Consider the following 14,982-nt stretch of genomic DNA (forward strand, 5'->3'; position numbering starts at 1 on the left):
GTGCGATATACAACAAATGCTTGCTGAGGATAAGTTTGGAGAAGGATTGAATTTTATGGAAGGTCACAGCAGAAAACCCATGTTCTTCCTCTTGTCAACAGATGTCTAAAAATAAAAATATTAATTGGCAGCCTATTTTCCCATATGCTGTGAAATTTTAAAATTATTTTTCTCATCTACACCAAGGTAGATCAGGTGTGAAGACTGTCCTCATTATCTTCAAAAGGTTCTGTTTGTACCTTTTTGTACCCCTGGGAAGAGTCATAGGAGAGACAGAGATGAAGATGCCTGGAGCCATGGCTGTGTAGATTATGCGCCAAATACTGCTTCACCAATATTTTCTCTGGGGCAGTATGCAAGGCAAGAAACCTTGAACCAAGTGAAGTGAAAAAAGGATCTGATCCAGCTCTGTCAGCTGGAACTTTAGCAGTTGTTCACTCTGAACCTGAGCCTCTGTCTGTCCTAGCCCACAGACATGTACTTGTGTCTATGAACAAGTGCAGATGTCTTTGAAAAGGTTTGCAGTCTGGATAGATACTGGGGATAGGAAGTTGGTTGCATCTGATGAAGGAAGACAAGGAATCAGTGAGTGGAGTGGGAGTGGTGTGGCACTTGGCTCGTGAGGAGCTCAAACTTTGCTGGAGCTGGGGTTGAGGCTGGCAGCTGAGAATGAGCCTAGAGCAACACAGATATTGAAGGAGAGATTCCAAGTTCACAGCAGACTGGTGAGGTTTTTGTATGAATATTTCTCATCAGGATCCCCTGGTCAATGATGTTAAATTGTCTCAGAGGGCTTTCACAAGAAGGCAGTACTTCCTGCTCAAAATTAGGAGTTGCTGTATTGGTTTGTTGATGAGGGGTGGAAAGGTCAGGCCAGGAGGAGCCTTGCTGGAAAAGCTGCTTAAATTTAGTGAAGCAGAGCAGCCCTGTGACCAGAGCCTGAAAGGCAGGATGGTGTCTCTGAGAGTTAATGGAGTGTTCATGATGTACAGCAAATGTTCATAGGACCCTGAAAATGGCCTTGAGTGCTCTGTGCTGAGTGTCAGCTCCGCATTTCAGGACACAGGCTTCTTTCTTAGAGACAGAGCTTAGTCTGGAGAAGGTGACAAGCCTGGCTTTTGTAGAAGGACTGGGGTAGCTCTGCCCTGTCAGTGTGGCACAGAGCCACAGCATGTTGGAGTCTATCCCACCTCAGCCTGCCAGAGCTCCTCAAAGTGCATGCTTGTAATGCATTAGTCTGTTAAGTTTTATTTTCTCATGGTGTGTGGTGGTGGTTAAATTTCAGCTGAGGTGGTTCAGTGAGAGCAGGTTGTTCCAAAGGTAAAAGGCCACCCAAGAGCTGCTGAGCAGCTCCACAGGGTTAAACTGATTGACAATACGCTGCAATTTGACGTCCTTCAGGCAGCAGTTTGAGTGTCCAGAGTGTATTTTTGAGAGAGACTGGAGCTGTGGGCACCTCCAGCTGAAGGAGAAGGGAAGGCTGGTCCAAGGCTGGGACATCTGTCCTGCTTTGACCTCACTCAGCACCCCAGCTGCCTGCTGGGGACACGTCTGTGACTCCATGAACATCTTTCTGCAATGATGAGGGTTGAGTTAACAAGCAGCACAGGTCACACACGGGACATGCCTGGCAGGAGAAGTTTAAGAACTGAGGTAGCTACACGGAGAAGTTGTATTTCTTCGGTAATGTGTACTACGAGCATGATGGTGTTATTGCCATTGATGCAAAAGCTGAACAGTCCTTAATGGTTTTGTTTGTTTTCATCTGAGCTTTCAAGTAAGGACAGGTTAAGCAGTGGTGTTGAGGTGCACATTAGCTTGGTGATTAATTGTCATTTATTAACTTGCACTGGGATCAGAGACACAGGGTGTGTAGAAACTCAGAGTCCTTCCATAAGGCTCTTTACTTTTAAAGGCAAAGTCCATATGGTTTGTATTTCTTATCAGAGAATCAAGCATGTCTGGTGTGAAAGGATTTGTGGCTTGGACACACAAGGAGCTTATCTTCAGAGAGAAAGGCACGGCTGTTTTACCTAGGGGCAGCTGACAAGCCTCAGTTGTCCTGAGATAAAATGTAAGGACAAGAGACTTTCATTTTAATACTACATAAACTTGCCAAGTCAGCTAGATAGGAAGGTAGGATTTAATTTACTGTGTTTACATTCTGATAAATCCACATTGCTTGGTCTTTGATATGTTTTTTTCTCTAAGAATGAGTGGTATTTATTACTTAACCCCAAACCGTGTCTTCTTTTTTAGAATGTGGAGACAAATTCAGACATATAAGACTCTGAAGCTCTTCCTGAAATACAAAGCAATTATTTTTTAATAATAGGAAGAATTTCGATACACATTTTTGATACTATGGCAGTAGTTTAGAAAAAAAATTATTGAAAATCATCAATGTCCAGTCTTACCTCTACAAAAAGTAGAGATAACTCTGAAGTTAAATCAGATACTACTCATGTAATCAACTGCTAATCTGAATCAGTTTGTGGCTTTTGATTTGGTATATTTAACTGTAAGGGTGACCTGTAACTTCAATGACATCATTGCAACCTGTGTCCTTTTTTAGCTGAATTCTTTACTAGGTCACTGATCATTTTTGACAGTGACTTAATGAGGTCAAAATGACACCTAGAAGTTTCAGCTTGTTGGTTTCTTTTATGTAGCAGCAGCTATACTTAAGGTGAAAGATCCTTTTGGGAGCTTTTACATTATGCGTTTGGCAGGGTGAACCAAAACCCACAAACTTCAAACTGTAAAAATGGTGAGCTTTCAGCCAAAGAGGCAGCCAGATAGAAACAAATAGTTTCTATGTTCTTTATTAAACATTTGGGCTTGCCAGTTTACTTTACAAACTGTAACTGCAGTAATTCTACATTGTCCTTTCCAAGCTGTAATTAAGGTCATAGATACCAGAATAAGTATTAATAAAAAATAAAAGCAGAATAGCAAAGGCAGACAGTAATTGTGCTGTTAGGCTGTAAGAATTTACTCAGGCAGAAAGGCACTTGTGAAAAATTCTCTTAAGTGGTGATTCTGGGAAGACATGTGCCATGAATTTTGTGGACTTGACTGTTGAAGAGTTGAAGATATATGTAATGAGGATTACTAGAACTTGGATTCATTTTTTCCTTTTTAAGATGGACTCCCGTACTGTTCCAGATGGGGAGATAGAGCAGAAATATTAGATTGAAAATATATTCCAGATACTAAAAGTAATTTTTAGTATCTTGGTTTGCTTGTTGACTGTGGTTTGTTTTGATACTTTGACACAACTCATGTTGCCTTCACACATATTAATACATCCTGTGTCTTAAGATGTTGACCAAAAAATTTCTTCTTGATTTACATTTGTAGCCGTCGGTCTGGACAGTATACAATGAACCATGACCATTCCAAGAAGATCCCCGATGGAGCATCGTTTGACCGCTCTGGATCCCAGGACTCCTTGGATGAGTTGTCTATGGATGACTACTGGAAAGAACTTGAAAACATCCATGAAACCAGAGGAAATAATCACGAGGAGCGAGTAGCGCTTGTAGTGAAAGAGCCAGATGGTAATGAAATCTGTTCTGACAATGTTCATCAGTTTGCTGATTTAGGGATTTTTCTTCAAGTCTTATTGCAAGAGATGGCACCTACCTAATGCAGATCAAAAAAGGAGGTCACTTTCCTGAACACCTGCTTTGAAAATTCTGTTGCTTCTGCAGAAACAGACAGTGCCCTGACAGACAGTTTTATTAGAGACAAGTAAAAGGCTGATTTTTCTTTGAATGGTACTTGCAGAATATCAGAAAGGTGCCTGTGCTTGCAAATCACAGCAGCTGAACTATTTGCAGTTTACTGTTGAACTAACTTACCCTTTCACTCTTTGTGTATGTTGTTCGTTATTGTAGCTTTTGGGATAGAAACCTCACGCTTTAGAAGACAAGCCAATGATTAACCGATTTAAGTTTAGTGAGTAACTTTCTATGCTTGTAACTATTGTGATTGTTCAGTTGTACTATTTGTGTTTCTCAGAAGCATGAATTATGGGCCACTCCTTGGGGCATGGTCTTAGAGGTTGGGCATTTTTTTTTCTTATTTTGTTTTTGTGTCCTCTCAGATAAAAGAGGAGTAATGTCCTTAACTTAAGTTTTCTCTCAAAAATTATTTTTTAACAATGCAGTAGCTGCCTCTCTCCCATTCTTACAAGACCCACTGTCTCAGTAAATTAAAATGGTGAATTTTGCGTTTTGGTACTGCCTCCACATGAGTGAGAAGAATGAACTTTCAAAGGGATTTGCTCTTCTGCCTAAGCACTTTGAAAAGTCACTGCTCTGAAGAGCGTAACAACGTGGTCCCTGGGGAAAGCAGCAAGGTTGCCAACCCTTGTGACTGGGGAGCTGTGGGCTTTTCCAGCAGAGCCATGGGGCTTTGTCCAGAGCAGCAGAGCCCATTGTTCTGCAGTACACGAACCTCTTCTCTTGCTACAGCTCACTGGTGTGGCTGTGCCTTTAGGCTCTGCACCCCAGCCCCACCACTTCCACTGGGTTTATATGGAGCATTCTTCCTCCTGGTTACTGCAGATGACTCTGGCGTGAAGCCCAAGTGAGTCTGCCCAGCTGAGTTACCAGCTCAAGCACATCTTACCGTGCCCACACCTTGCCTGATGTGCAGCCCCTCTCTTGGGCACAAGTACTCCTGAGCGTGTGGGATGCTGCAGCTGGCTGATGGACCTGCCTCAAACTGGCCAGGCAAAGGCAAGGCAGGGGAGAGAGGTTGCTCACAGCTGCTCTGGAGCATGGGTGTAATCCTTTTTTCCAGCCCTGATAGCAAAACCTGTGGCTGCACAGCCATGGCAAAACTCATACTTAAATTTTGGTGTCTGTTTTCTGGATGCTGTTAAAATTAAGGTGCCTGCTTGAATGTGCTCTGGGCACAGTGGTAAAATGCAATCAATAGTGAAGCTGACATGCCAACTTTGGAGTATTTTTAGATATCTGATAAATGGAGAAATAGTGCTTGAAGGTTTGAGAGAATTGTTGGCATTCAGCACAACCTCAACTGCTACAGACAGAACTTAGTGTTTTATAGAAAATATCATTAGCGTGATACAGATTTCAGAAGCAGAAGTTTTGCCATTGGTGACAATATTTAATAGCTTTCTCTTCTTTCATGTGCAGTGATCTGTCAATAAAGGATACCTTATCAACTCTAAGACTAAAGCAAAAATTGTTCTGTGAGCTGTCAGCAGGCTGGAGACCAGGTCATAAGAACTGTTGAAAAAATAGCATTAAGGTGACTTGTGTAGGCTGGTTTGTCCTTCATTAAATTGAGCTAGTGGAAGGCTGTAGGATTAATGTATCAAGAAAAGTGGGCAGAACCATGTCAGTAGGAGAGCTAAAAAGATTGAGTATTGAACTAAAATTCAGTGGAGCAGCAATGATCTGGCTTTCAGGCTTCCCCATACACATTTTTATTTAGGTACATTTATAAAATGGTATATGATTTTAATGGAAGTGCTGTAGATTATTGTAAAGATTGTCACATAGCAATCTATATTGGATTAACTACTTTCAAGGTTTGATATAATATATTAAGCCTTTTGAGGCTCTTTAGAAACAATAGCTTTTTTCTGAGTCATGACAGTGTAAGTAATTCTTAATTGTGTATCCCCTTGGTACTTTTCTGTGAATTATATTAAGTGTGTTGTGTCATTAAAATCCAATGTGCTTGCCAGTAATAAAAAGCCAACATTTATGCCCTTTTCTCTTCAAATTGCTCAGAGGGAGAACTGGAAGAGGAATGGCTGAAGGAGGCAGGTTTGTCGAATCTGTTTGGAGAGAGCTCTGGCGACTCCCTAGAAAGCATGGTGTTTTTATCCACACTGACCCGAACCCAGAAAGCTGCCGTGGAAAAGCGAGTGGAGACCGTCACACAAACTATGAGGAAAAGAAACAAACAGCACCAGATTCCTGATGTCAGAGATATCTTCAGGCTACAGAATGACTCAAAGGGAAGAGTGAGTTCCTGTCGGTTGTTTTGTTTGATTCTGGCAGGGAGAAGAGAGGGACACGTACGGATGGGGGGCAGAGCAGAGCGGCACATGAAAGGAATATTTCCAGAAGATTTGGGTCTAACTTCACTGATTCCCAAGGGAATTTTTCACTAAATTTTCAGGGATGGTGTTTGTCCAGATTCAACATTGCATTAAGCAATTTTAGTATTTATAAAGAAGCGTGTAATTGGCCTCACCATAAAGGTGATGAATAAAGGAATTGCTCATTTTAATTGGAATTATTTTTCACATGGATGCGAAACTCATCTCAACAATCACCCAAAGAGCTACCACAAGCCTACTTTTACCTTTGAGTGATTACCTCTTACTTAGAGGTGCTTTTGTTTTTTTGTTTGTTTATTTATAAATAAAGGGTGGAAAATGGAGCATTAGCCTAACCTTCTAGGTTTTGGCTAGGTCTTTATGCCTATCAGCTGGGGGTGCAAACGCCATACTAACTGCCAGGGCCTCTGTATGTGTTAAACTGTGTATGGGAAGCTACTCTGACAGGCCCTGAAGGGTCCCTGTTTCCCATCATGGGATATTGAGGAGAATTCCTCTCCCATATGCAGGAAAAGGGAAGGAGGGAAATGGAGACTATGATTAGAAATCCTTTTCCACGGAGAGGGGTGTGTGTCCTCTGTGCTCCCTCAGAGCACTGAGATCTTCAGCCATAAGAATGAGACTTACGGCATGACTGGGTTACCCGACCTCAGCTCTGTCCCTTGTTCTCACTGCTGACGTTGTCTTTCAGTGCAGTGTTGTGGTGATGGAAAGCGTGGTGAATTTTGAGGGCATTTAATTTCCTCCTTCCCTCAGCAGCTTCCTCTCCTTCAGCAACTCTTTCTAAACTCAGTTGAAGTGTAGTGGGGGAAGTGGTGTGTTCTGGAGGCACAACTTCCCTTTCACTGTTCTGCTTTGCCTGTGGTTGCAAAAGAGATATTAACTCTATAAAAGTTCTCTGGGATCTGATTTGTAATTGACTCTACCTAAAAATTACAAGATCTAATAGCAGAGCAATTTAGGTAAAATATCATGTAGCTTAAAGCAGTATAATTTCTCTTTTTTTTTCTTTTATTTCAGTAAAGCACAAGAAATATGCATGTCCCTGTATGTAAGCTACATACTGTAATGTTTGAAAATCCTATGTCACAGTGTTCAATAGATTTTTCTTCTCTTAAACTACATGTTTTGATATTGAAGACACCACTAAGAAGAGAAATTATTTTAGGCATTTAAGATGTATAAAACAAATGGTTGTTTATTAAATACAGAAATAGCGGGGGGGGGAAACATCCTTCTAAACTTGTCTCCTTGACAGAAACAAAGTAATACAAGTATAGGTCCTCAAACTTGTACTTCATTCCTTTCTCCAAAGCGAGATAATTGTTCAGAAATCATTGCTTGTGGCTATTCACCAAATCTGTCACTGAAAGGCTGTGAGAAGTAGCTTCCACTACCTCCCTAGGTAACTAGTCTCACTGCTTTGTTACTCACCCATCATTAGAAAGCTTTTTATATAACAAAAGAGGACTGAAGCCACCTGCAGCTGTATGAAGTCATTCCAGTTTAATAATAGCCTTCAAAAATCCTGTAGCCTCCCTTCATCTGGAGGAAAGCAGGAGGAAAGGTAAAACAATAGTGTTGATGTTTTGCATCAAGACAACAATTGTGTTAATGTTTCTCCTGAATTTCCTGCCCTATTCCCAAAGAGAAGCTAGACTTTTGGTACCCTGACAGCTTCCCATTCTGCTTCTGCTGCTTTGTGAAATAGAGATTTTTTTTTTGGGCAATTGTGCTAACTTCTTCCTCCTATCAAGATACCTGATTAAAAAAAAAAAAAAAAGAGAGAAGTGAAAATACATATTGTGCTAGTAGGATAAGTCTTTAAAACTTGCATTTGTCTTCTCAATAAGTATGGAGTTACAAATTACTTGAGTAAAATACAATTTTACTGTGTGCTAAACATTAATTGTTAATTTGAGTTGCCAAAAAGTAAAAATAATATCTGGGTAAAAATGTATGTGAATCTATGTGTACCCATATATATGGGCATAGATTTTCTACATGTTCTGAAATATTTTGTCTATAGTTCGTGTCATCCAGTTCACAAAATGTCACATCTTGAGACTGGGAAGGGCAGCATTACAGAAAGGAGAGGATGGTTCAAATCCCTTCCTGTTCTTCATCTCTTCAAAGTGTCCTGGTTTTGTTGCTGGAAATCTAAGCTGTAAGCACAGATAACGTCAGGCTGCCCTGCCAAAGGGATGGGATTGCTCTCTAGAGGAGGTAACCATGTAAGCTTTTTCAAGAAAGGGGAATTTGGTCTGAGTCAGTCAAAACATCACCTCCAGATTCCCTTTCCATATGCTTTCTAGTGCAAACTACAGCTTCAGGTCAGACTGCATTTTCTTATTCTTTGCCACTCTGGAAAATAATGTCATTCACCCATGCAGCCTTCTAGGAAGAAGAGGAATTGATTTACTTACTTCTTTTTTTAATTGCCTAGGTTTCAGATCCCCTTAGACTTTGGCAAGGGGTTTTCTTTTGAAACACAGAGATGTACTTTTGCACATTCCTGAATTGCAGGAGTGTGTATTTGTGTTTTAATCCTGCACAGAGTCAAAGGAGTTTCTACAACCATGCACTAGGTTTTTATAGGCATGCATATTTATTGTTCCTTTCTTAGGTCTGTGATGGAAGTGAACCTTCAACTGTGAGAACAAGTGAAAACAAAAATGAAACACATGATGGAACAAAAGGTAATGTCAAATTGCTCTCTATTTTTTTTTTTTTTGGTTTGTAGGTGTTCAACTACACAGGATAGTAAATGGGGCCATATTATAAGTCACTTTTCAGCAAAATGAAATGAATTTATAATGAGAAACCTTTTCTGGACTGAATTGTTGATGTGTAAAATTTTAAGTGTGCCTGTAGGTTGTGTCCTTTGAGCCACTGAGAAACCCAGTTTATTATCAGGGATCAGCTTATGATCAAGCTGTCTGGGAGAAGTCTTCTATTGTAGCTTATGCTCAGGTTGTTTCTGATCCTTAATTTATCGCCTCTGATCTGTCTCTGCTGTACAGTACAGGAAATGAAGGTCAATGCATAAACTCATCAGTGCATACAAAAGAATAAAACCAAAACCAAATGGACTCTAAGCAAAAAAAAAAAAAAAGAGAACTGTCTGGACTCAAGCATCAAAAAAACTGAGAACTAGCTATATACCTGTAGCTCAAATTAAAGGAAAAACAGGAATTAAAGAAAAAAGGTTGTTTACCTTTTCAAGTAATATGGAAATTAAATAGTGTTCTGTGTGCCTAGGTTGTGTTCAGTGGTGTGTGCTTACAAATGAGAGGTGCAGTACTCATGGAAGACCCTTTCCTCTCACTGTCAGGATAGTGCATCACAGAAGTCCTTAGCTGACTCCATAGTTTGTATTTTGAGAGTATGATTTCCGATGAAAGACTTTACAGAGCTTTCTACTGTTCTTCAGATCTGGTAGTAAAAGGATGGCTGTGCTGCATCATGATGGGTTTCTTCAAAGTAAGGGTTGCACTGTGTCTGTTGTACCACCCTACCCACCCCTGTATCAGGTTATTTAAGTTTTAAGATGCATCTATTTAAGTTTTAAGCTGGCATCTATGTAAGTTTTAAGATGCTCTGCTGTTATTCTGCTTTGCTTATATGTTGGGGTTTTTGCTTCTTCTGGAAGACTGGATAGCACGTAGCTGTTACACTGAACCCTATACCCACACTAAGCAGGCAGATCAAGTTACCTGTTTCAAGTTAGGTAGCTGTAATTAAGCCACCAAATAAAGTTCTGCTTCAGTTCTAGAATACAGACCAGCAGCATATTGGAAAAATTGCTACTTTAGAATTAGACTTGGAAGACAGCAGTGGACAATACAAAATGTGCATGGCAGTTGGATTAGGAGACGTGAATATAAACCAATCCGGAATAACACTGAATCTGTGTGTTTCCAGAATTGTGTATTTCCCTCCTGCCCTCTCAGCAAACCTCACTCTAATAAGAACAGTAAAAAAACTGGGAGGACTGCCAGACTGCTGGTTCAGCACAAGGGAAGGAAGAGATGCCTGGTGCTTGTGTCAATAAACTTCTCTGTAGGATTCAGAGCTGGAAAATTACCAAGCAATTATTACAGAGTTTTTTATCACATCTGGTTCTTTCTTTCCCTGTGGCCCTGATGAACCCTTCAGAAATGGGAAGTTCTGAAAGGCAAGTCCCATATGCTAGCTCTCCTCAGCACAGATGGTGATGTGGATGGCAAATGCAGCCTGCTTACATCCTGATACTCTCCTGCTCCAGTCACCATGCTACAGTGGGCTCTGCTTCCAAGGTTGGAGCAGGAAGGAAAACTCAGTTCCATCTGCAGTCCAACCATGCAAGTTTGGTGGTGTTAAAAGCATGCATCTGGTTCAATGCTGTGCTATGATCTGTCCTCCAGAGTAGCCAGTTAGTGTTATAAAAACAGTGAATGAATTTAAGGCAAAAACTAAACAGTGCCTGATATTTCAGAGGCACTAAATATTTATGAAGTCCAAATTCAAGGCATTATTTTAAAATGGAAACCCTGTTTGACACAGAAGTAGTCCCAGTTTTACCTGAAAAAAATATGAACATCATCTCAGACATTAAAGACAAAAAGCCTAAATTGAGACATCTTAAAATTGGTATGGTAAAAAACTCTTTTTGGCCATACTCCCAAGGTGATACCTGTTCCTAATGAGATATTTGAATGCTGCAGTCCCAAGTGCTTCTGCCAGACTGAAGTTGTTAATGATTTGCCTTTAGAGCATGCCTGGGCTATGTGAACTCGTTCTCATTTCTCCTTTCTTCTCCTTTCTTCTCCTTTCTTCTCCTTTCTTCTCCTTTCTTCTCCTTTCTTCTCCTTTCTTCTCCTTTCTGTGTCCAACACACCTTGTTTCTTGACTAAATAATATATGCAAACCCACAGAATAATAAGTGCCTTTGTTTCATGTAGGTATGGGGTGTGTCTACAGGAAACAAAAAGAAAATTCGGAATAATGTACTAAGCTCTCAAAAGGCATTATCATTTTAACAATCCATGACACTCACTAAAGGCCTGCAAAGCTAGGAATATGTTCAATAGATATAAAATAAAAGAAGTAATTTTCTTTGGAATCCCGTGAAAAGGAGTAAATAACTGTGTTGGTTGAGACCTCTGAAGAAATAAAAAGGAAATAATAAAACATATGAAAAGCTAAATACTTATTAGCTGAAGTAGGGGAATAGCAAAAGTCAGTTTACTATGATTGCAGTTGTTTTTCTGAACTTAGAATTTGCTACAGGGGAAGAATAATAGATAAAACCTCTGTATAAGGGCAGCTTCAAAGCATAACAACCTAGAGAATGGATGAACCAATTGTGTGTACCATGTGTAATACAAGGGTAATGACCAGTAATGTTTGCCTGGGAAAAAATCTGTAATCTGATGGTTTTTAATTAAAGAGTTTGGGTTTGCTTTTCATTTTACAAGATAAATGAGGATCCTATAGCCAAAGTAAGGTTGTCAGTGAAATGATTACAAGTTTTTTTATTTTCAATTTATAACCATCTATGAACTAACATTTTAGAAAAATGCTTCGTCAGTCAAAGAAAAAAAATCATTCTGCCTTTCCAGTTGTAAATTAAGGTCTGTCAGCTTAGCTCTGTTAGTGTATACTCAAGATTCCCTTGCAAAACTGGGATATAGCACAGTTGATACTTGCAATGTTTCCTTGTTTTATTCTTGAGGAATTCCCATCATTTTATGTAATCTTTAAATAGCTCTGTGATCTAAGGAAGGAGTACAGAACTCATGTAAAATATGGTTTCCACATCCTCATAGACAATATTTGCATTTTTTTGCATCACACTTGCATTTCTCTCATTAAATATAACATGTGGTTGGCAGGTTGGCAGAACACCAAGGCTGCTTCCTCTTACAGCTGCTGCCTAGTTCAGGGATGTACAACAATGGGAACAAGGCTATACAACCAAGAAAAGACTTCCCACAACAGCAGCACTTCCAGATCTTTAAAATGTGCAGAGCACTACTGAGACATCTGCTTTACATGACACCTTGGTATGACCAGAGGACTGAAATAGGAGCTACTGCTTTTTGTTTGTTAACATCAGATCCCTCCTAGGCTGGTGGGAAGTTTGTAGGTCAGGTATAGGCCACATTAGCATGACAAAAGTTTTGGGGGAGACAGGAAACTCTTTTCATTCAGTATGGATGCATTGAACAGTTTACATGATATATAGGGATATACACACAGAGATGCCAAGGAGCAGAGTCAGGGATGAATTTTACCTTGGGTATGTTTGGTTACTGAGGACTCAGATATCTCTTTACCAAAAGGAGCAGCTCTAGTTTCAAGATCAGCTTAATCTTTAGCGTATGCCCTAGGCATTTTGGGGTCTGTGAAAAGTGAGCAGAAGCCACTCTGGAAAAAACAAGTGATGAGTAACACACACAACTGGCAGAATATGAATATGTTCTGTTCTGCTTCTCGCAACATTGCTTGGTTGTAAGTAGAGTCAAAGTATTAACTCAAATTCACCTTCTCTCCCTGAAAGTGTCTCAGTTCAGGTAAGTTCTTTGACGTGGGAGTGGTTGTGTAAAGCACTGTGCCTTACCAGAAAGTGGCTTTGGTGGCTTCAGCCATTTGTCTGTCAGGTCCCCTGAGTCTGGCCCTGGCTGACTGAGGTTATTTTCAGGACTTGATCTAAATAATGTCAGACAATAGTTTGGTGTTTTTAACTAAGATGCAAATATAATTTAGAAAAATTAGCGAGTTGCTGTAATTTTTTTATTCTTCTTCTAGTTGCTCTATATTTTTTTTATAACTTCCTGCTTCATAGGTTGTTTGGATTGTGTGCTTGCAGCTCAGTTCTTTTACAGACTACTGATACCATCAGTGTAGATCAGCGCTTCCCTGACTCCTCTTAATCAGCCTCTCTGCAGGCTTTCCCCTTCTTCAGAATCAGCTTTTGCTGTACCTGTAACTGTTTTCTGGGAACCTGTTTCTGTCTTGGCTTAGGGTAGTTACTCTTGGCCATACAAACATTTCCCACAGCAGTGTAAAAAAATTAGTTTATTATGTTGCACAACATTCTTACACCAAAACATATGCATTGCTCATGGTTCTCCTTCACAACTCATGCCCATTTCCATCCACTTTTCCTCCACTTGTTGTGTATTAGCTTTGAACAGGCTGCAGTCTCATGTGAGTAGGAGCCAGTGGCTGAATCATGGTCCCAGGTCTAGGGAAGTGATTCTTCCTCTGTACTCAGCACTGGAGAGGCTACACATCAATTTCTGTGTCCAGTTCTGAACCCCTTGATTCAGGAAGAACACTGAGGGGCTGGAGCACGGCCAGAGGAGGGTAACAGAGCTGGTGGAGGGTCTGGAGCGCAGGTTCTATGAGGAGAGGCTGAGGGAGCTGGGGGTGTTTAGCCTGGAGAAAAGGAGGCTCAGGGGAATCTTACCTCTCTACAACTGCCTGACAGAGAGCTGTAGCCTGGTGGGGGTTGGTCTTTTCTCCCAGGCAGCAACAGGACAAGAGGACACAGCCTCAAGCTGTGCTAGGAGAAATTAAGGTTGGACATTAGGGAGAAGTTCTTCACCAAAGGCTGATTAGATATTGGAGTGGACTGCTCAGGGAGGTTGTGGTGTGGAGTCCCTGGAGGTGTTTAAGGAAAGACTGGACACACCACTTAGTGCCATGATACAGTTGACATGGGGGTGTTTGGTCATAGGTTGGACTCCATGATCTCAAAGGTCTTTTTAAACCTTATTTATTCTGTGACTTTACTCAGAGAACGATGGTGGAGAGACTGAAAGCTTTCTTAGACTTCTATGCTTTTTATTAAATGCTGTTTTTTACTGTATAATTTTCTTCTTGCTTCTTTCACAATATGTTTTAACTTCAGACCAAAAGCAGTGGTTGCTTTACTGTGAAATTCGGAAGCTTCTTTTTCTAAAAGCAGAACAACCTCTCCCTTTTTTGATTCTTTATTCCTTTAACAAAACATGTTTAAAATTTGTCTAGTGTTTGATTCCTCTAAGGAACAAAGACAAGTAAGGCTGTTGTTGTGTACTTAGTCCTTCCCTGTATCATGGAAACATGTCCAAACTGTTTTGAGGAATCTAGACTCTTAAGATTGAGGTGAGAACAGGAATAATGGAACAAAGATGATCTGTGTACTCTCTGTTATTCTCAGATGTTAATGCTTTGGGTCATGGATGACAAATTCTCTATTGCTTTTGAAATTTTAACAGCAGAAACATTTGCTGATTTGTTTGCAGGATGTTGCAGTCTTTGAGGCTAGAAAGTGTTTCATGGCAAGAAACTTCTGACGCCAAAGTTCTTTGGCTTTGCTAGATTGTGGGAGTCTGCTGTTTGTTTGAGGTGGATTGCTCTATCTTTTCATAACAGATAAATAGGAGAGAAAACCCCATGCCTTGGCAAAATTATTGAAGAAAACCTACAAAAGTTGTACCCTTGTTAATAGCTAAATTTTCAACTGGCATAAAAAATACAGGAACAGTGACTTTGCAATCAGAATGTCCATTGCTCGCACAGCATTAATTTCTACTTGGTTTAAAACTTACTCTGATGCACTGAGTGGTGCTCAATTGTGCTGCTGTTGATTTTTAGCTTTTTTTGTTTTTTTTATGGTGTTTTCAGGTCCAAATTTCAGTCTTGGAACAGATGAGCCGAAGAGCCTGCTTGAAGACATGCCATCTTCAGACACTGACATCAATTTGGAAATATCATTTGCAGAACAGGCAGCTAATCTGAAGGACAGCTCTGTAGGCAAAATGTACAAAGGTGGAGGGGGTGACACTCTTCTACCGGTGGGTTTTCTTATTTATTCCTCTTTATTTTTAGCTAGAGGTACT

The 14,982-nt window shown here is 40.3% G+C and overlaps 1 protein-coding gene across 5 annotated transcripts in view; it reads left to right on the forward strand.

The window, feature by feature from the left end:
- Positions 1-14,982, forward strand: part of ARHGAP18 (Rho GTPase activating protein 18) — a 94,572-nt gene that overhangs the window by 52,334 nt on the left and 27,256 nt on the right. For 2 of the 5 annotated variants that reach the window (XM_014267554.3, XM_005487728.4), the window contains exons 2-5: positions 3,364-3,563; positions 5,775-6,010; positions 8,736-8,808; positions 14,768-14,937. In XM_014267554.3, coding sequence (XP_014123029.1) covers positions 3,364-3,563; positions 5,775-6,010; positions 8,736-8,808; positions 14,768-14,937 — 679 coding nt within the window. Of the gene's footprint in view, positions 1-1,911; positions 2,019-3,363; positions 3,564-3,902; positions 3,964-5,774; positions 6,011-8,733; positions 8,809-14,767; positions 14,938-14,982 lie in introns of those variants that run through there. The other 3 variants (XM_074537832.1, XM_014267557.3, XM_074537830.1) reach the window with 3 other exon arrangements.

The sequence above is a fragment of the Zonotrichia albicollis genome, chromosome 3 (assembly GCF_047830755.1).
Source record: "Zonotrichia albicollis isolate bZonAlb1 chromosome 3, bZonAlb1.hap1, whole genome shotgun sequence".
In the NCBI taxonomy this organism is placed as follows: Eukaryota; Metazoa; Chordata; class Aves; order Passeriformes; family Passerellidae; genus Zonotrichia; species Zonotrichia albicollis.